Source organism: Platichthys flesus, chromosome 15, assembly GCF_949316205.1.
Source record: "Platichthys flesus chromosome 15, fPlaFle2.1, whole genome shotgun sequence".
NCBI classification, from domain to species: Eukaryota; Metazoa; Chordata; class Actinopteri; order Pleuronectiformes; family Pleuronectidae; genus Platichthys; species Platichthys flesus.
In genome coordinates, this window is record NC_084959.1 from 11,899,177 (window position 1) to 11,921,184 (window position 22,008).

The 22,008-nt window shown below is 40.7% G+C and overlaps 1 protein-coding gene across 4 annotated transcripts in view; it reads right to left on the minus strand.

Annotated features, from left to right (window-relative positions):
• Positions 1-22,008, minus strand: part of nrxn2a (neurexin 2a) — a 116,324-nt gene that overhangs the window by 12,735 nt on the left and 81,581 nt on the right. For 2 of the 4 annotated variants that reach the window (XM_062406635.1, XM_062406634.1), the window contains exons 1-2: positions 14,584-15,937; positions 3,039-3,220 (exon numbers count right to left, since the gene is read on the minus strand). In XM_062406635.1, coding sequence (XP_062262619.1) covers positions 3,039-3,220; positions 14,584-14,926 — 525 coding nt within the window. In that variant the 5' untranslated portion in view covers positions 14,927-15,937. Of the gene's footprint in view, positions 1-3,038; positions 3,221-14,583; positions 15,938-22,008 lie in introns of those variants that run through there. The other 2 variants (XM_062406633.1, XM_062406632.1) reach the window with 1 other exon arrangement.

The following is a 22,008-nucleotide window of genomic DNA, read 5'->3' on the forward strand; positions in this document are numbered from 1 at the left end:
AAGATGATGAAAAGGGAATTCTGTTGGAAGCTACCGCATCTTAAAACCCCCCAAATCCCTGGTACAAGAGGGTTTTAGGGCCATATTGAAGGGAAAATAATCCTGACATTTCGAGAATAAAGTCATAATATCACTTGAATGAAGTCATAATCGAAAAGTAAGTTGTAATATCATGGGAATAAAGTGGTAATTGAAAAGAAAGTCATAGTATCACAAGAATAAATCTTAATTTCTTGACAAAGTGGTTGTAATTTAGTGAGAGAACGAAGATTTTTTTAAGGAAATAAGCTGGAGTCCTTCTGGATCCAAAATCCTGAGTACGAAACTCTTCTTGAGAAACAACCAATCCACTTTAAATATTATGCAGGTGGACCAACGGCAACCTCACAGTTGACCGCTACCAAACATTTCCTCCTCCACAAAAGAGTACATTTTTGTTTGACTTTGTGTTTCTTCGAAATAGTCTCTGTTTCTTGCATGATAACGTAGCACACTGATGAGCCCAAATATGAAGTATTTCATTATCTGTGAAACTAAACAAGATGCTCCATATTCCTAAATTCAAGGCGAGGCGACAGAATGATCTTTTGACCTCCAACGTTGCACATCGCCTAAAAGTATGATTTTGTTGACGTCTAAGATTTCTTTTCCCTTTAAATGGCCCAAATACTCAGTCGTACTGAAGAAGATAAAGGTCATATAGTTTTTTTCCTTTACTATTTTCAACTATCCCTTGCGGCCGGTGTTTTTTCAGACTGTTTTTTCTTGTGCTGCTCCTCTCTGCCTCATCTTCTTCAATGGGCAAACATTGGAAAACAGAATCTGGTAAAAATGTGGTATTAATGACAGATCCAAATAAATGATGTGAACTGGCAGCGAAGGTCTATATAAAACAAGAAGGTGTGATTATCAGGCTTAGTTAGACAAAAGGAAAGAAAAAGACAACCCTCAACACCCTCTGAACTCCTTCTGATTCCCCTCCACTGAGCAGTAATAAGGTGTCAGAGTAAGCAATCTGTCAGGGTGCAAGGACTTGGCAGCTCCTGGAGAAAAAAAATATTTTCAGCTGGCTCTGCACTCAGGCAGCAGTCTTTGCATTTACTAGTAACAGGCCACGGCTGGTGAGGTCAGTTTCACACGTTTAAAAATGGAAACGCAATTTACATGAGATGATTCTGAAAATCATCCGGGGGAGGATGTTTGTAGCCGACACGTGGAGTAAGTGTAAACTCTCAAAACACACACACACAAATACATAATACTTCAATTACAAATACTTGATGTCAGATTTTGTGTAAAAGGTTGTTTTCACTCTTTGTACCTATTTGTACCTTTCTTCTTCTAAGATGATTTTTTGTCTTTTCGCGAAGGCACCACTCTGAAATACTGGGGTGCCGTAGTAATATTGTTCTTTTATCTCTCTCTCTTTTATCAATAGCATTATTACATATTTTAGCTGTCATTTATAAATACAGTACCTAATACTGAAAATTATTTATCAGTATCATATGAAGAAAAACTCAAAATCTGGCCTGATGAAATCTCAAAAGTTTTGTTTTTAGGACAGATTCATCTAATTTCAGAAACATTCTTATGTGGTACAACAAAGTGTGTGCTGACAACACTGGACCCACACCTTTGAATCGCACTAACACATTGGAGAACCCAACACTCTTGATGACTAGAATGTGTAATTTAATGCTTGGGACACACAACATAGTCAACTAATTTATCATTTATTTTAAAATCTATTCAGTGGAATCTAATTGTTTCTGTTTATTTGTTTCGTTTATTGTTATGAGATCAGTCAATAGTAAAACACTGCACTAACCTGTATGAAAGGTGCTATACAAAGAAAGTTTGCTTTGATTGATTAACGTGATTGGATGCGTACGTGTGAGTCCTGCGTAAGAGTCTCCCACTCCCACTTCGGATCCTGGTCCCTTGCTTTGACAACAGGTGGGATTTTAATTATTACACCGCTCGCAGACGTTTGACAGATCTCGCCTCAGCTTCTCATCGCGCCACATCTGTCCTGTGGCTACGAGCTGAAAAGACTGATTTCCCTCCAGGAAAGACGGCCGCTGACAGCTGCTGAGGAGCCAGTGTGTTCCACCAAAACACACACACACACACACACACACACACACGGACGCACGCACGCATGCACAAACCTCTCTCATGTCTGACTCCACTGACTTCTGCCCTATCGTAGCTGCTCCTCCAGGTCATTAGTTTCCTGTTACCATGTTATCTTCGCATTTGGATTCAAATCAGCGAACAAGCTGTGAAAACGTGAATTTAAACATCGACCATTAGATGTTGATTTATATTCATTTATGTTCCACTTCGTTAAATAAAAGATTGTGGCAGCAGCAGTCAACCAGACGGTCTTTTCTCTTTTGCTCAAGTGAGATCATTTTTTGTGCCTTCATCAACAGATCAAGGGAAGAGGCGGTGATATCCTCATCGTTACTGATGAGGCAGCTTTTTGTCACCGTTGCATTTTCCTCCCCCCTTTCTCAGGTTATACGGCGTCTTCTTAATTGCTCCCAGAAATACTTTTCCGCTTGTCTGCTGCGGAGCCACTTTAATATCCAGTGAAGAAGTGTATGTCTTTTTTGATGATGAGCTTTTTTTTTTTTTTTTCACTTAAAAACAATGTTTCCTTGCAGCTTCTTTCTATGTCTGAGTGGACTCATTTCAGTTAGACACCCATTTTAAATTGCCCTGATCTTGACTATGAAGTCTTTATTCACAGAGTAAAATGCTACTACTCCAATTAAAAAATTGCCAATGTGTGCCTCATCCTACAGATGAGGTTGATTTGAAGCTTGTGGATACAGCATGCAGTTTGTGTGAGTCTGTTTTGTTTTTTTTGATACATGTAAATGAAACTATAATCTATATGAAAATGATCTGTAAATTTAGATTTTTAATCTTCTTTACATTTTATTCCAAACTGTTCCGTGATACTCCACCCATCTTCCGGTGTTACATTCACGCTTAAAGCCCCCGACTGTGCTTCCCCTCCTTACTATATGCAGCTGAAGATAGTCTCCGAGCCCATGGGTGCTCTCCACTCGCACCAAGATGGCGTCCTTCTGCTGGGAGCTGAAGCCCACAGCCAACCGGTCGGCTCGGGTGCTCGGCCGCTCATTGGGAGCCCAGGTGAAGGTGATGAGAGCGCCCCCTTTCCCAAAGATGTACGTGGTCCCAGCTGAGAACAGAGACAGGAAGAGAAACAAGAGGATTAGACATTAGACATTAAAGACCAACTTATGTTTATCTGTAACCGGGTACTATCGATGCTTTCTGATTAAATCCCATGTTAGTCTGTGGTTTTGCTGTTAAAATGATTATGTGTTGTTCATTTGGAGATATCGACGTCTTCAAGGGCAAGCGTTCCAATATCACTTGTTATTTTTAGTTTTTAAAGTAACATGAGATGAGACAAGGTTTTCATTGGTCCTCTCACCAGCTCACAGTGGACTCAAACCCTCCAAAGCCCTGATCGACACTATCTTTATTCCAAAATCATGCAGTGGGTATCTTAAACCAGGAGGGAAGGAGCAAAGATTTATGAAGCAAAGGTTTGCTTCATTCTTAAACACTGTAATTTACAGATTTCGATTAATATTTACATTGAAAGCTTGTATCTTTTATTTTCATGTTTGCACTGCAAATCCTGAGTATGGGTCCAACACTATGTGAGGGGAAGAGGTTTTTAATGCAATGATTTCAAAATATTTATAACCAACTACTCATGTGGAGTATTACTATGCTACTATGTTTTACTACTGTCTCACGTAACCTATTCTCATTTCTATGGTTATTTCTATAGGCACTGGTTCTGCAATTAGTCTGTATCCACTTGATATTTTTATTTTCACTTATTTTATTAAATTGTATTTTTCATATATATATAGTATATATATATATATATATATATATATACAGTATATACTTTATACTCTTTCATTTTATTGTGCTCTATTGCATATTGTGCTGCTAATCTTAGGGCGAGTTTGCACAGTAATTTCATTAGGCATCATTAAACTCTATTTATCTTATTAAAACAAAACATAATCCAGGATTTCTGCAGCTTTGTACGATTATTTTTAATTTGCTGTCTATTTCACATAAATCTACACTGATCGCAGAACTTATCAATCTAATATGTTTATAATAAACATTTATTCTGGTTCCAAAGACTTGTTTTAGGCCTCAAGTCGCTGATACATTTGTGTTCTTGTCTGGGTATTCAATTCACAATTTTAATATTTTTTGCAGGTTTGCAGACCTGCTGATATTCATAATGCATGAATAATAGAGATGGCCTTCGCCGTCCTGTTCAATTTAATATGAAACAATGTGAAGGGACTGTTAAAAAAAACATTGATTTAAATCTGATACAAATTCTTCCACCTTCTCATATAGTGTCTCGGCTGCACTGCAAATCAATAGTGTCTGGTTAAACTTTTATCATGTAAGTTATTCATCTGCACTCAGAGAGACTCCTGTCTGCTTCAGATGAATGAGGCACATTGGTGTGGATTTATAATTTACAAGTCTTGCTGGAATGAGGATACCTGAGAAAATCCATGAAGACTTGGGCTTAAATCTATTTGCTGATTAGCGGGTAAATCAAACTCCTCTTCTTGATATGATGCGATTTATTCTGAGCCGCTCAGACAGCTCAGACAGTTTATTAAATTTACTTACAAAAAATAAACTTGTAATTTCTGACGACAGTTGAATCTGAAAAGTAATTCAATTTTGTATAATGCGAGCAAATGAATAGTTTCAATCTAGGCTTTCTCAGAGGGACGCTGTTCTTTTCGAAAGATTTAGGATTGCAGGTGTTGACCGCGAGTAGGGGAGGGAAAGTTGACAGTAATCTGTGATTGTTCAGCCACAACATGCTGTTCTGGGTTTCTTTTAACGCCTGAAACCCGATTGTTGCTTTTACAACTGGCCCTTTTCAGCGCTCAGATCTCTTAAGTGAAGGAGAGGAGCACTTGAAACAAAATTGTAGCCTCAATATCAACCACGCACCAAGACTTGAGTACTGCTGCGCTTGGCATAATGGCTGCTCCCACGATATTGACAGGAGCTCGCTGCTGCCCGGGTGCATTCTTATCGCTGAGCACTCACTGCTTGGAGTTGAAACCACCTTGCCCCGACTTTGAATTTAATTAAAAGGGCAGGTTTGTTTCAAAGCTATTTTTTCCCCTTCCTGGAGTAATCTTAATGTCTGGGATTTGCATTCAAATGTGACTCTGTGACATTAGTTACCTCAAGGAGCCTCAGTGAGTGGGTTTATTGGATTCCTCCTTTCAGCGAGTGTTATCTGTGTTTGGCCTCTTATCTGCCCTCGTTTCTGCTAAATTAAATCACTTTTTGCTCTGTTTGACGATCTTATAGTGTGGACCTCATCAAACAGGAATTTGGAGGGAGAAACTAATCTTTTCCTGTTAACTTACAGACCCAGTGAAACGAATGTCAGCGCACTTTAAATCTCGCATGAGAAAGCACTGGTTGCAAAATCCAAAAAGTGCAGGATGAGTCATAAAAGAGTTTTGACTGTTTAACAGGTAGAAAAAAGACTGATATTGATATAAGATATGATGATATTGTTTTTTGTTTTTTTACATATTTCGCATATATCAAGAGATAATTACCACAAGGACACATTGTTGAAACTGGGAAGACATTATTTTCATAATTTCACATTAATTTAACTTAAAATGTAATGTTTTAATTTTCAGACCACGGCAGAACTTATAAGCACAAATTGTTCCTAAGGGCTTTGACTTGAAATAGTGAATTCGATGAATGAGTTCACTATTCTCAATAAAATGAAACTTGACTTCCAAGCAAACTCATCAGTGACTTTTCCCTCTTGAAGTTTGAAGAAAACACACATGATGTAAGCTTCCTGTGAAGATGGATCGTGGCTGTTTCTTTTCATGATAATACAAACAATGTTTGTTTTGAATTCAGTCCCTATGAACACAGTTATTGTTAAAAGCCAGTGTTGGCTTTTGTCTCGGTAATGACTCTCTTACAAATTAGACTCAGCAGTTTCAATTGTAGGTTTGTTGAATCAAATGAACAACGGACTCTTTTACTCTCTCTCTCTCATGAGGCGATGTGAGAAGGAACGAATCCGTAATGACTCTCAAAACGCTTCATTTGAAAACTTCAGTGCAATTTGCTTCGGTAAAAATGGGAGTAAACTTGAAATGGGTGCTGACATCTTAACTCGAAAGTGGAGAAAATTGTGTGAAAAAAAAAAATTTTTGATGAAGAAAAGCCAGTTTCTTTGAATGGATGATGTAAGTTGGTTGTTTTAACTCATACTATCAATTTCAAACAATAAATTAGACGAAACATATATTTTCGGATATGAAACAAATCTAATCTTAAAGATGGGCTAACTTTAAATTTTGCCTTTAAATTTTAAAGGCAGCAATCGATTAATATATTTCATTTGTAGGTTAACTAAAAATAATTATTTTTAGTGTTTGCTTTTGACACAAAATACTGGGTGGTTGGTGTTACGTCTGTATTTGCCTCTGTAACAATAGTCTATACTATAGTGGAAATATACAACATAATGAAGACACAAGCTAATAAACTGTAATATAGTTATACCAGACCTGCATAAATTCCACTGATTGTGTATGTATATATTATATGAATTTCCACATTACAGTTCATAAACACCTCAAACTGCAGCGATCTAACTTCACACTTCACACTCTGGTGGTCTTTGCTGAAGGGCTGCTCCCGGCTTTTCATTATACCCTAAAACGCTTCATTATTTATGGCCTATATAGCCTATGGCTTGTTTGTTCTTGTAAAGCCAAATAAACAAGCACGTAAACCATGCTGTGGTTAATCAATATAGTCTGAGAACGACTTTCACAGCGGGTCTTATTTATCTAAGTTTCACTGTGCAATATATCCTTGAACACCAATTAAAAAGGTACCCAAGAGACTCAAACCTGATGAACCTTATTCACCCACTTTCAGGTGTCTTGGTAGATCATTGCACACTTTACATTCAACAATGTAAAACCGAATGAAACATACATGTGTAAAACGGAATGACGAGTAATGGGGAATGTTGTTTAAAAACATCAGCTAATGGAAAGATGGATGAAAACTGATGTGGTTGATTCCACTGGTTTGTGAGTGATCATGTTAAGCTGTATGAATACAGAGATCTTCATGTGAGAAATAAAAACAATGTGCAATGCTAATATAACAACATATAGAATACATTTGATTTTAATAACATTGTTACATTTTTATCTTTAAGCAGATTTTGGTAGATTACAAGTCAAACATATAACTTTTAGAAAAATGTTGTTATATATAACATATTGAATAAGGGCATCCGCGATACATATCCCCTGATGTGCACTATGAATCACATCAAAATGGCAGCATCCACACAAACGAAGAATAGCTTCTTTGTGTGCTGTCGTCTTTTCAAATGGAGTCCATTTTTGTTCCCATCTGACGCACACAGTCGGTACCAGCCGTGCGGACACAAGAAATTGGTGAACACATCGACATTCTCCCAGAGCTTCGCTTCCGCCCATTGTCGGCGAACCCTCATGCCCCCAGAAGACGGAACACTGACTGCAGGTGTAACGTACACCGCTGTGATGTACATCATGAAATATGGAATACCAAGGCACTTGCAGGAAAACATGGACGCAGCTGTCTGGAGACAGCAGTAAGTCCTGCATTAGTCATATGTCAGCATTAAAGCATGTCATTACACCTTTCTGCCTTCCTGTTCTGTCTCATTCCGTTTCCTGTGTTCTCTGTGTGATGGTGGATTTGCAAATAAGGCGGGCGGTAAATCGGTCTTGTTATGATTATTTCTATAAACATCCCTGTTCTCGTGGAGCAGCTCTGCAGCTCTGCCGTCTCTCTCTCTCGGGAGCGCTCGGCTCTTCTCTCATGGCTGTTCAATGCATCTGTGCATGAATAATAGGCCTCCCTTGGAGATTCTCAACTGCAAAGGGTGTGCTGAACATCACATCATTATTAGTAAGGAGCCTTGATCATTAATTACAATGTAAACAGGCATAGAAATACTCCTATTATTTATTAATATTGTATTGGGGGTGTGATCGCATATGCCCTGCAAACGTTTAGTTGTGAGGCCTTTTTGTTGTTAAGTGATATTAACACATTCATCTGCTTTTCGAAGGCGCCACAATTGTGTCAGTGACGCGCTCGGATTGATTGATTGGTTGTCGAGTCTTAATATATCCCTGCACAATAAATAGTATCAACAGCATGGATTGTTTGTTTGCACCAAGATGCATGCAACCCACTCAAACTTCCCGTCCTTCATTTGTGCTCTCAGCCAGCTGCTCATAGGACTTGCAAATACACAGAGAAGCTGGTGAAAATTTGCATCGCACACAACCGCTCAGATGTGAAAAAGTTGTGTGGAAGAACACATTTCATGAGATTGCACTAGGGAGGAAAGTGGGAAATTCCTGCAGCCCTGAGCTGCTTGCGGCGACTATTACCTCTCATTATATTACTAATCAGGACTTCTAAGAGGCTGAACAATAATCTTGAATCAAACAAATGGCAACTGGTATCGGCTGCTACCTTATAAATAAGAGGTGTAAAGTTGAATTACTCACGATCGCCATTTCGACCATTTGTGGCGATTATGATTCCCACTGGCAGGGTGTATGATTGCCACAGTTAGGCTGTGTATGGACGAGGATATTCACTGCGCTTTTCTGGACGCCGTGCCAGCCTCCAGTAAAAGGACAAAAGTGTTTGAGTGCAGCACAGTAAAGTCTGATCTGCTGTGTAAAGTTCATGTTTGTATTAGGGGCCCTTTAGGAAAACTAAGGCGATAGATAGAGAACGTAATCTTTGCAGCGCTGCAGGAATGGAGAGTTACGGAGAGATATTAAGTTCTGAATTTGCCTTCTGACTTATGTTGACTGAGGCACCATCTCCAGCAGTCTATCAAATACGGCTCAGTGAAATTATGAAAATGAACAGTAAATCCTGACAGAGAGGACATATGGTCTTCGGGTTAAAACATGGTGTTTGAGTTAGAAAGTGGCATCACACACTTAGCACGGTGAACACAGAGCCCGGAATCAAATCAATTACATTGGATGAATTCAGAGCCATATTGAAAAGCAATTGAAAAAAAAAAAATGCTGCAGCTGGCACACGTAGGTGTCAGCTATATAATGGTTGAATTGCTGTTTCTGCACCTATCAGCAGCATGTATCTAGACTGTCGGTTTTAAAATTGAATGTCTTCAGCTCCCAGCGCCTCGAACCACCTTTTTCCTCCGTAATAATGTTAAGGTTTTTCTCTCATTCAATTTCCAGATGAGTTGGGTCACAGAGCAACTGTTTCGAATCAGATGAGTCTCTGAAATATTGCATTAATGCTTCATCTCCATCAGAGCGCTGCAGGCTTCCAGTCCTACAACCTGGAAGTAAGTTAGCATATTCACACTTCTGGTTCCCTCATCCTGAAGTTGATGGGTTTTTAAAGGGGGGGGGGGGGGGGGGGGATTTGGTTAGAGACCAGAAATCAGGTCTGCGGTCGACAGAAGTTCAAGATTTGTTCATGTTTTATTGTACGACATACAGTTTGTCAGTTAATACAGAGTTTTTCGGCTTATACATGTTTTTAAAGAGGCGGTTGTGAGCAAGTGGCTCAATAAAACCACTGTGGTTGTCAAGAACATTAAAGATCAACAGGCTGAACACGAAAACCAATCGACTCCCTGGTCTGTCTGTACAGCCCGGTGTTTGTACTCACATGCTTGCAGACTGACTATCTTAGCAGAAGGGCTCTTGCAGAAGAGTCGGAAGTTGGAAGCGTTGTGTGGCTGACGCTGAATTCTTGCAACCATGGTGTAGTTAATTTATAGACTAAGGTTAGCTTTTTAGCTCTGGTGATTTTAATAGGCTCTAAAACTTCGTAAACCTTTGTCAGAGATGATTTTCTGCAGTAAATTAAAAGCCAATGGAAAAACCCCTTTGGCTGTTTATCAATGTAATCAGGCGGATGCTAACTTCTGCGTGGCCTAGAAATGTACAAGTATACCTGTATCAGTCTAATGAAAAGACACTTAATTGCACAATCATTTGTAATGAATACACCCACAGATTTCCATGACAATGTTATTGTGGCCTTTAGTTTTCACAAATTAAACAGGGTTTTCCTATATTGCCCCATGAGATCTGTAATTGTATTCGCTCAAACACTTGTATATCGAATGTTTATTACATTTGAAGTTACAGACTTAAAGATTTTTAACAAAATCAAACCAAATTCTAATTGTTAATGAATGGCGTTTTTTCTGCTTTTAGTGTATTCCGGCAGTAATGGGCTGATTCTGTTGAAGTTTCAATTGGTAGTTGCAGTCACAATTCCAACGCTTGATTCAAGTTGCTTCCACATTGCTGCTGCATTATGGGTAGTGTAGGCATTAGGTTTTTTAACACAATGGAGTTCTCAAGTCTTGTTTCATGTAGGGCTGGCTTCTCCTGCAGTGATTGTAACTGTTAGTTGGGTTAAGCTTAACCATAGTATTTTATAGTATGTATTGAATCGTCAGGGTTGATTTGTGACCTTTTAATTTGTATTGCTGTATGTATATATGCATATTTATTTATTTATTTTATTCCAATTTATTTATTTCTCAATGTTTTACTCTTTATTGTACCCTCGGCACCATTGTAAATGAGGGTCTTATTCCTCAATGGGTTTTCCGAGGCTTAAATAAATAATCAATCAAAATAAAAATCTCTTGAATCTGGTGAAATGCAAACACGTGACTCTAACATGTCGGTTATTCTTTGAATAGACTACTGTTACTGCCTGCACTGCTTGTGTGTAAGTATTCTTTATGCAAAAACCTTGAGTCTGTCCTTCATTCTTATTGTTACTGCATTTGTGAACAGTATTCATGCTTGTTAGCATTTTGCGTATGTGCAGGTTTACAAGACCATGCTGATCTCTCATTCCCCATTCCCATCTGCCAGCACACTCAAGGCTATGCTACTTAATAGGTTTGGGAAAAAACTAACAAACGAAAAAAATTGGAAACTCAAACCACTGCTGGCTATGATGGGGACTGGTGATGCCCTATTTCTATTTCCCTATATCTGCTGCTTGTTTTAAACGCAATTCACAGATGCAGTCATCACATCATTTCCTGTTTTTTAAACCTTCCAACATCTGATTTGTGCCACTATGTATTTTAGAAAAATAATTTACACCTCTGCAATTGCATTTAGAGTACAGAGCAATTCAATTATTACACACATAAATATATGTGATAAGATTATTTTGCAGAGAATTTAGCCCTTGCATCTCTTCTCTGACTTGGTTTATCCATTACAGCGAATGCTTTCTGCTCCTCAGTTCAGTTTCCATTCTCGTGTTTATTCTGCTTTGCTGCAGATCTGGAGCAGAGCAGTGTTAACCTTGGTCCCTCGTTTCTGTTCTTACATGTCGTCCTCCGCCTAATCCACTCGTTTCACCCTCAACAAAACAAACAGATATGATGAAGATGGTGATGATAATAATAATAATGATATAATCATACCTATAGCATTAGTACATGCACTGGGAGAGATTGGTAGTTTTTATGTTCATGATAGTACATGCGGTGCAAGTGAATGTAGGCCTGCCTTACTATCATCCTTGAGGGTAATGTAAAATGTGACCTGGAGGAAATTGAACTTTCTCTGATAGACCTTCTGATGCCCTGGTTCCTTTGCTTTCCCTTTCTGTCACTCATTTGATACCATGCATTCTGTTTAATTCTGTCTTTAAATACTGCATGTTGCTCGACGATATCATCACTGAAATTTTTTTCCACTTGAGACATCTCTCTGGAAGCATTAGCTGCTGTTTGCATCGCTACAGTCGGACAGTTCTTACACCAACATGGGGGCCCCGGAGGACGGAGCGTGGCAGATTATTTTCGCCCGTTTTTTTCGGGAGCATCACGAGGGGTCAGCTACATTGCAATTTTTCTAGCATTCCACTTGAGAGCATACAAGGTTTTTGGCACTGATGATCATAGCATTAGCGAACGAGCTTACTACTTCAGTGGTCAGAGGGATTGAACAAGACAACAGTCTGAAACTGCACTGCATTTAAGATGCAGGGCTGCAACTAGTTAAGGATGGGTGGAAAAATGAAAAAAAAAAAAAAAATCACTGCAGAGTCAGAATATGAAATGTGTGGATGTTAGTTGTATAATATTACAAGTTGGAAAATCAATTTGTTAACAATTATGTGATTTTAATATCTGGTGCACTCAGGCAGCATTTCTGTTTCCTGGAGAAATAATTTATTATTTAGATACAGCGCCTGAACTTTCATAAATCCATATTAACGAAAAACACAATACAACACTGAGTTAAAGTTGCTGGATGTGTTTTTTGAAGACTTCATTTTAGGACTACACAGAAAGGGTGGAAAGAGAAATTACACCAATGCATCAGTGTGGCCTTCTGAATTCATTATCTTGATGCATGTTTTTACTGTAGGTATGTTTCCATCATACTGCCAAACAAATGAGGAGGATGCTTTTTCATGAGATGGCTTGTTGTGAATATGGAGTTTATATCATTTTATATCATCAGATGTTTTATAAAGTGATTAAGTCATTAAGTTTCAAATATAATTATGTTGAATATAATTCAAAGTATATTAAATTCTTATCAATGGCTACTTAGCCAAGCAGTGACTTGTCCTTCAAGGTAGAGTTCTCATGGTGGTAATATGGTAATAGAGGTACTGAAATCCTAAATTTGTATTACACTTTATCGTAAAATGGCAAATAGTCTTATCAATTACTGATAATATAGAAAGATCACAGAAAAGATGTAGCAAAAACTTAATAGACCATGATGATGGTTTCAAGTTCTCTAATGAGCATTGATTTAATTTAAACACTGGAGAAGTTAGAATCAGAGAATGTCACTGAGGCAAAATTATAGTAACTTATAGTTTGAATTTTTTTATATTGTTCCAGTGCTAAAAAATCACCTCGGATTCAGTACTAATTGAACGCCATCCAATCCCATTATTTCACGTTCTACTTTTTTATGCCCTGGATGACTCCTCATAGTCATATTGCCATCATCGTGATTTCTTTAAACACAGTAATGCTGTTTGTAAGAGCCTGTCACAAACTGTAACCAGTGCACTGAGACAATACATGTAATATAACCTGTGTTTAGGATGAGGATAGTGAGGCATTGCAGCATGGTAGGTGGCCTATAAATAGCCATAGCTCAGGGACCTCTAGAAGTCTTTGACTAGCCTTGACACAAACACAGACGTATCTGTTTAGATTATTGTAAGACCCCCCAAAATGATCCTACTTCAGCGAATGCAATTGTTGCATTTGTGACAGTTTAGGAATTTAAAGTTTTTTTTTTTCAAATGCTTTCCTGCTTCTGTGATGACGGTTACATAACAGAGTACCATTGTGAACATTAAGCCAATCAATGTTAATCTGCATGCACTCTTCACTCTGCATTATAGACACGACTTGTAAATCATAAGTACTGTCCGCATGTTGCAGTAAATTAGATTAGCTGCTCGGAAGCACACACTCCAGAACAACCTACAGTACAACATCCACAACGGAGGTTATTGGAAATTTATCAGTGGCTTCTTTGAAGGGTTTTCTTTTTAACGGGCCCGTTTGATCACAGGCTTTGCTGTGCCTGTAAAAATGCCTGGTCCAGAATGATATGGCTTTAATAGCGCAGCAGTAATTCATCACATTTTAGACCCTTTGCTCCCTGACAAAACTGCGGCGCTGGAGAAGACACTACAAATCCAATTGGGGCCCCTTTTTATAGGGCAGAAAAGAGAGTCTTGGGTCAGAAATTTCAAAATGCGATATGTATGGGTTCGGGTGTCTGTGCTTTGACGGAGCCAATTTAGGTAGCGTAGCCAATTTAACGTCAAGTGATGACTCTCAACTGTAAATACCCTATATCCCTGAACACAAGAAAGAGAAGCGTCTCTCTCTAACTCTTAACATGGTTAGTGCCTGCTGCTATGTCCCACTAAATATAGCACAAATCACCTTTGAAACAAATCAGCTCCCTGACAATGAGTGCATCACGCTGCTCTAACAAACAAGACCCTTGCACGGAGAGATAAAGAGATTTGCTACAATGATTCATCACACCATTGATGTGTGTTTGCAGCGTAAAAAAAAAGCAGGTCTTCTGATGATGTAGCATCTTCAAAGGAAACATGGGGAAAGGGCCAACCACTACTGATACTGATGGAGTGATAAAGGGATTAATGATGCACTGAGGCTGTAGCACATTCACAGCTGGTGAAGAATCTATCAAGCCACTCTAGACCTCCAATGGGGCCACCAACATAAAACCTGTCTATCGCTATAATGCCACAAACAACAGATAAAACCAGGTAAAGCATATTCTTCACCCCTGACATTTCCAATGATGCAGTAGTGAGGCAGCAAACAGAAGTTGAGGATGTTAGAGGGAAAATTCTTACCATGTCCTCCTCTGGTAAGAAAAGGCATCCTGTTGATGGCAATAGGAACGGTGCCGTGCTTATTGTGGAAATGGTGGACATGGTGCGTGGTGCTGAGACTAGAAGACACACGTGCTGTTCCAGTCTGGATGGGCAGTAGAGTGAGCAAGGCAAACCAGAGTACTAGCCTGGAACAATAACTCAGGCCCATGCCTATGCTAAAGTGTGAACAGCTCCTCCGCTGTCCGAGCACAGGGGCGGCTGCAAAGAGTCGACCCATGTATATTAGATCCTCGTTGGCCCAGGACAGACAACTTGGCCAAGCTTTGGCCTCTGATAGCTCAACGTGCAGACCACAGGGCATCTCAGAGATAATCTGGGCCCATTTCTTTCATAATCCCTCTGGTTTGGTCGACGATGCTGCAGGAATATCCATTCAAAGTGGTGAGAAAAAAATCAGCAAAAATGTATTTTCAAGACGAAGCTAAAGAGCCACCAGCTTATCTAGTCTAACGTTTTGCCATGACGAAATGACTACTGCACAGAGAAGCCAGTGTTAAGAACTGACTGAAGACCATTCCAGATCACATTCTTCAGAAACTGTTTTCCGAAAACGCAGGACAGATACACATCCAGACGAGGAACGGAGACGAATCCACAGCTAATTTCAAACCGGCATGTTGCTGGACCATGGTATTCAGGCGTGAAAAGTGGCAGGACGGGGCTTCATGTGACAAGAATTCTGATAGGAGTCTCCATCGCCCACAGGTAGAGCTTGAGGACAGCTGAGCCTGCCCACTAAGAAGAAGAGTGCCGCTCCACCGCAACAGCAGAAGACATCATCACACGCTGCTGTGGGAAACCGGATCATTTCATTAAGCAAAAAGGACAAGGAGATAAAAATACGCACGAGGGAAGATTTTCAGCGATGAAGGGTGATGCAGGAAGCTGCTCTTTTGTTCCCCTTTAGCCAGGGTAATGGAAGAGAACAGAGATAGGAAGGTGGGGGGAGAAGAGAGAGAAACAGAGAGAGAAAAAGAGAGAGAGGGAGAGAGAGAGAGAGAGGGAGCGGGTATCTGCAGCAGCGCAGTAAAGGAGAAAATCCAGAAAATAAATAAATAATTTCTCAGCAGCGCCTCAGTCACTCTCTCACAGGCGCAGCAAATCCGGCGAACGGTAACCTCTGGTGAAGGCAGAGATCCCACCACAATGCAGCCGTGACACGAGTCTCTCTATTTCAAATGATCCTCCCCTCACCGCTCCACCTGCTCAGTCTCATGCAGTAAAAAGACTGCTGCTGCATCCCCCTCACTGCTGCTCCTTTTTTTCCATCCCTTTCTCTTCTCCTCTCCTGTCTCCTCTCCTCCAGATCTGCTGTGCCGCCCCAGACCGAGCGCGGTGGACGTGACAGTTGCCCGTGTCTCTGGAGGAGGGCAGGTGATTCTCCTCAGCTCTGCCAGAGACCGAGATGTTGCCTTGGACTGCTGCACCAAAAAAAAAAAAATTATGCTAATCAGAAAAGGACTACCGCTCCATTATGAAATCCCGGATGGATGAAATTCCAGAAGAGTGGTGGATCCCAACACAACAAAAAAATAACCTTGGCTTGGGGGTGTGGTCTAATGCAGGCCAGATAAAGGAGGTCTTCTATAAAGGCATACTGTAGTCAGAGGCTCTGATCCAGCGATGCACAGCATGCGCCTCCAGCGTGTGTTTGTGTGCGCGTGCCCGCGTGTGTGCGTCTGAGAGAGAGAGTCTGAGCAAATGAGTGTGGGGGTAGAGGGGGGGGGGGTTTGAGCGATCGCAGCAGGGAGGGAGGAAGGGGGGGAGACAGGAAGAGACGCCGAAAAAAGAGAAAACAGGCAGCCACGGAGCAGGCACGCAGGGGAAACGGCGAGGCAAGAAAATGGGCTGTGTGAATAAATACATGCTACGGATTCACAGCACACGGGCTTGCAGGGTCCTGGTAGTAACACGCAGGAATCATACTGCAGAGGAGGAGCCTGATTTAGGTGAGCTGTCGGAGCTGTTACAGAATCCACACAAGGGGTTATTGGTATGGACGTGCTCCTTTAACATGGCAAGCTACAATAGGCATGAATGGCAGAAACACAAACTCCTGTCAAATTGATATCATACAGCTCACTAACCCAGGATGAGGAAAGCCACGCAGGCCGTGGTATGAAATCCATTTTGAGGATATCGAGAGCTTGCATTCAAATTCAATCTAAAGCTTCTCTTTTCCAAGCCTTGCTCTGCGATACCTTTGCTGTTTTAACACTCCAAATCACTTTCCTCTAATCCGTGCGCCTGACGTGTTCACCTTATATCAGTATACAAGTCACCCCCCTGTCAGGGAGCTCAGCAGCTCTCTGCTCTCATGCTGCCTAACCATGCAGAACTTATTCCTCTGCTGTGAGTGATACGAGTTCGGAGGTATCCTGACAGTTTACCGCCTATTGGGGTGGGGTGGAAACGTGAAGATGAATCTGAATGTATTGACACTTGAGAGGATGAGCACGTTATCAGAAACGGGGAGACAAAGTGGAGGTGCGGAGGAGGTGGAGCGAAAGAAACGAGAGAGGAGAGAGATTGCAGGGGAGCGGCGGAGGGAGAGGTAGAGGAAGAGGGACTGCATCTGTATCAGCTAAATCACGGTCGATAGAGATATCAGCTGGGATTGCCGAGTCGGTTGAAAGGACACGCGTGGAAACAGGAGGACAGAGGCGACCCATGCAGCAGCACCTCTCATAGTGACAAGAAGTCGACGCAGGCCATTACTCAAGCACTGGAGGAGGATGGGGTGTGTGTATGGGGGGCAGCACAGCTGATTGAACCAAAGAGAACAGAGGAGGGTTGAGTGCATAACACTCCGGAATGGCAAGTGTCCCGACCACACGTAGACATTCGTCTGCTGGAATTATGATCAGCAATAAATTGAAGAATCAGAGTCAGAGGGAGATTTCCCTCCTAGAACCTCGTCTATTCTGTATGTGCTGGACGCCAGCTTAAATAAACTGTGTAGATGCAGATCACATGCAGACACATTCACAGAGCTGACACAATTACACACAATAATCCTCTGCTCGTGGTTGTGTTTGTGTGCTTTGTCCTGATACACGTCTTTATTTAGTTTTACCAATGACTTGTACTTCTGTGCCTTCGATGTGCTGCACGCCTGTACTTCAGTGTTCTTGTGTCAAACAGTTACTGTATGTCGTTGATTTGTTAATCATCTATGCTGATTGTCTGTGTGTGTACTTCTGATTTCGTTTTCACAACAAATCCCTTTGTTAGTTTGATGGTTGGTTTGTTTCTTTGTGCAGGGTGACACAAAAGCAACCAAACGAATTTCAACGGAATTTCACCGGAACTTCCAGATGCAGGATTTCGACACAGGGTACTTTTGACATATTTGTGGATTTTTCAGATAATAAATTCCTGGATCTTGATGAAAAAAAGAATCTGGCATAATTTAGGGACTGATATTTATGACTATGTAATAACAATCAAGTCGGGAATTTAATGTGGGCTCAAAAGGGGGCTCAGCAGACATGTGTACATGTGTTAAATGTATGTATTTCTTTTTTACCACCAACCTGTCAGGGACCGCAGTTGAACATTAGCCTGCATGGCTAAATCCGGGACATTTACATGTTGGTCTTAATAATGAATGTTAGTTAATGGCATTAATTGCATTCTCTCCTTTCAATTTCCATCCATCCATCATCTATATTGCTTATCCCTTGTGGTTCGCGAGGCGAGATGGAGCCGCTCACTGCTGACATTAGGCGAGACGCGGGGCACACCCTGGACAGGTCGCCAGCCAATCACAGGGCGCAGGGAGAAAACAACCACTCACACTCGCGTTCATTTTTAGAGTCAGATAGAATCAGCCTGTCTTTGGACTTTTAAATAAATAAACTTGAACATTAACAATGGAAATATGTGTTTCATTTTTACCTGTAAAGTTTCAGCCTTTTTAGCTAATACACTCATAGTCTCTGTATATGAGGAATCAGAAGGGTGATGATTTATGACCAGTGAATTGTTCAGTCAGAATCTCTGGCATGAGCGCATCTTTGGAGGCAGAGGATATCTCGATATCTCGGTGAGAGCTGTCGAGAATGAAAGAGTTGCATTAATCAGCTGACGTGCTTGAGGGTTGCTCGACATGATGAAAGCCGCCCTATCTGGACAACAAGGGGGAGGCTGGGCCACTGTAACCTTGTGTTGTCCTTGGTTACTTCATAAGTTGGGCATCCCACGCAGCTCGTCCTATCAACAAACACCTCATAGAGCATACATCAAATGCACGTTTGATGTATGATGGGCTTTATTCTTAAATTAAATCAAATTGATTTCTCTTGGATTTTGAAAAAGGAACGACTCTCCTATATCAGCGCTTCCTGCAGCTTCAGTTCAATAAACCTTTGATTTGCATTTTCATATCTTCCTACAGGCTATTTGAAACCTTTCTTCCCCCCACTTATAGATCAGTTTGGCAGATCTCTCTGCATTTACATAATCACATTATTGTTGCCTATATGGAACAACGTATAGCCTTCGAAGTACAAACTGGTGATGTTTAGATTCCTTTGTAGGAAAAACACGAGAGATTTTTGCAAACTTGAAAATGACATGATGTGAGAAGACGTGCACAGCATTTGAAAGACCTAAGAAACCTAAATGTGCACTGTTTGTTCTCAGGAGGATTTGTGAGAGAAGATTTTTCACAGACATCCAGTCTCGCCCCAGGGGGCAAAGTAGCAGGATTAATCATAGCACTTTCAGATTAATTACTCATAATGCGAGCATCCCCTGAAAGGCATGGCCTGCAGTTCTGATGTTTGGTTGATTTCATTAGGCTCAAAGCACCAACACCTAAAATAAGCCTGGCCTTAGATGGTGCAAGGAAAGGAGAGAGAGTGAAAAATATCAAAGTGGGAGGAGAGGGTTGTTGGGTGAATTCTTGACAGAGGAAATGATAAGAGAAGTCATTTGTATTGCCAGGTGGAACAAAACAGAACCCGAACCACTCACTGATGCCAATTTTTTAAGATTATTAATTACACCCTGTCAACATGAATGCAGACATTCTGCTAAACAAACCTTTTTCTCTACTTTAAGGCCTCATGTGCACAAGCAGAGAGCATTTCTGAGGCCACTAAAACGGAGACACCTTCCAAAGTGCAGATTTCCAAAACTCGGACAGATTACTTCTGCCTGCTGTTGCTCTGTGAAACGAGGATTCGCCAGAAACAACAATATCAACAGTTTCTCTTTGTTGGGTTAGCAGTGCTAGGTCTGATTCAAAATGTGCAGCCAAATCTAGCCGGACTGAAGCACATTACTGGTGGCTTCTATCCAACATTAATATTTTGATGGATAGTTGGCGTAGACCTCATCGCTACCTACTGGCCCAGCTTGCTTGTTTGTGAGTTTGTTGAGTGTTTGTTTGTGTGTTCTTGTCTGGGTTGGAGATATTTAGAAAAATTAGGTCATGTAGATGAAGTGGAAAATATCTGCAGTCGCGTATAAAAAGGCCTGAATGATTCTCTGATAACAATTGCAAACACTTGGAGGTTTCAGTTGTGCAATTTTAAACAAAAAGCGAGACACAAATACTAAAGGGCGTCGGGTGACTATACAACAGGGGGGGGGCCTCGATGAACAGAGTTACTCTCACAGAATTTTCTCCTCTTGATTCACGTCTAAATCAAACACGATCTTCCTCATTGTCTTAACCAACTTAAGCATCTTGGCGGGCTCTGTGCAGTCTCCTCTGTGATGACACTGCATGTGACAGTGGGTTGCACATTGTTGGCTGCACATTGCGCCGGGCAAAAAATAGATTCTGTTTGCCTGTTTGCTTCAGCATGTCTCCATTGAAAGGAGGAGAGCTGCAGGATTCCTTGCAATGCATTATTAATGCAAGTATCCCCAACAAGGGGGACAAAAGGCAGAAGTCTATTCCCTTCGATCAGGCAGATACGTTCCTAAATGTTTTGCTATGAACTGATGCCATAGAGCAAGAGGAGCTGTTTCAAACGTTGTCCCTCGTCCACATTTTAGCTTTGGCCTTCACAAATAAAAAAATCAAGTGCCAACTAAAGCTATCAGCTGTCGCCACTGAAGAAAGATAAATATGAATTTGCTTGGCCGAGTCGTTGTTCCGCTCGACTCTCAGCACTAATATTCATTTTGACTCTAAAAACACATTAGCAGGACACTTTGCCATAGATGTGGTCCGGCCTCTGTCATTTGCCTGATATAGGTTTGCATCACTGCTGATTGGCATGTTGGTCACAATATTAACTTTAATGAAAGCACTAGCAGAAATGCATGGCTGATTTCACAGTTGCCATGGCTGCAAATCTTTAATGGAGGCTTGAGTTGTGTCCAATATTGTAACCCCTTTAGGAGATCTATGAGATGTGGAGAGGGATGTAACAGCCTCAATTATGAACATTTGCAGGCCGGCCTCTTTATATTCATGATAAGATTTATTTAATTTATTCATTTTATTGCACATTTAGGCCTTGTAGTTTAATGTGTCTTGAACATATTAAGAGTTGTTCCAGTTGGAAGAGGTTTATTTTGCACAGAGGACTCCCTGTTGGGACTCGTGTACACGATCCACTCTGGTGAGGCTTGGCTTCTTTCTCAAATCATCTAGTGGGAAACTGTGCATCGAGTTCTTGCCTTTTTTCGTGTCCTTGTAGTATCAAGTTTCCTATGGTAACTACACAATGGTATCTCAGGCATTGATGATTCTCTTCAGTAATGAAAATGTGTGGTATTCCAAGTCTAGATATCTCAACAATCAGTAGGTCAGCCATAGTTGAGAAAAGCTGCGCTGCCGTCACATCTTGATAAAGCAGCGGCTGGCAGTGAAAAAACTGTAATGGTTTGTTTAAATCACTGTAAAGCAACCAAGGACAAAATGTACTCCGCTCTTCTCTGTAATAAACAGAGTTTAGAACCATTCATTTTGTGTTTCTCGTTTCTGATAACATAAAGTCTATGAGTCACAGTGAAAAAATCTCGTTCAAAATTCAGCAGCGCTTTTTATCTAAGAGCAGAAAACCTGCCTTTTATTTAACACCTTGTTATTTATTATTCATGCTATTGTTTGCTGTGAGATCCCAATGCAAGATAGTCTCACGTACCTCAGATGTATTTGTAGCCGTTCTGTACCGAGATACAAGGGAACCGTGTAGAGCGCCTATAAATTCAACTGTATGAGCGCTAATGTTGGATTTCATTTGGACCTATGAGCAGTAGTACATTTGGAGCAAAGGTGTTAACGGTTCAATTTGTTGACATGTTCGTTGTGTTTTATTTCAGGGGGAGATATCGTTGTTGTCAGTAATTCTGATTATGTGAAGAGTTTTTCCTATATGGCTGCATTTAGTAAAAAGAAGATGACATGAATGCAGCATT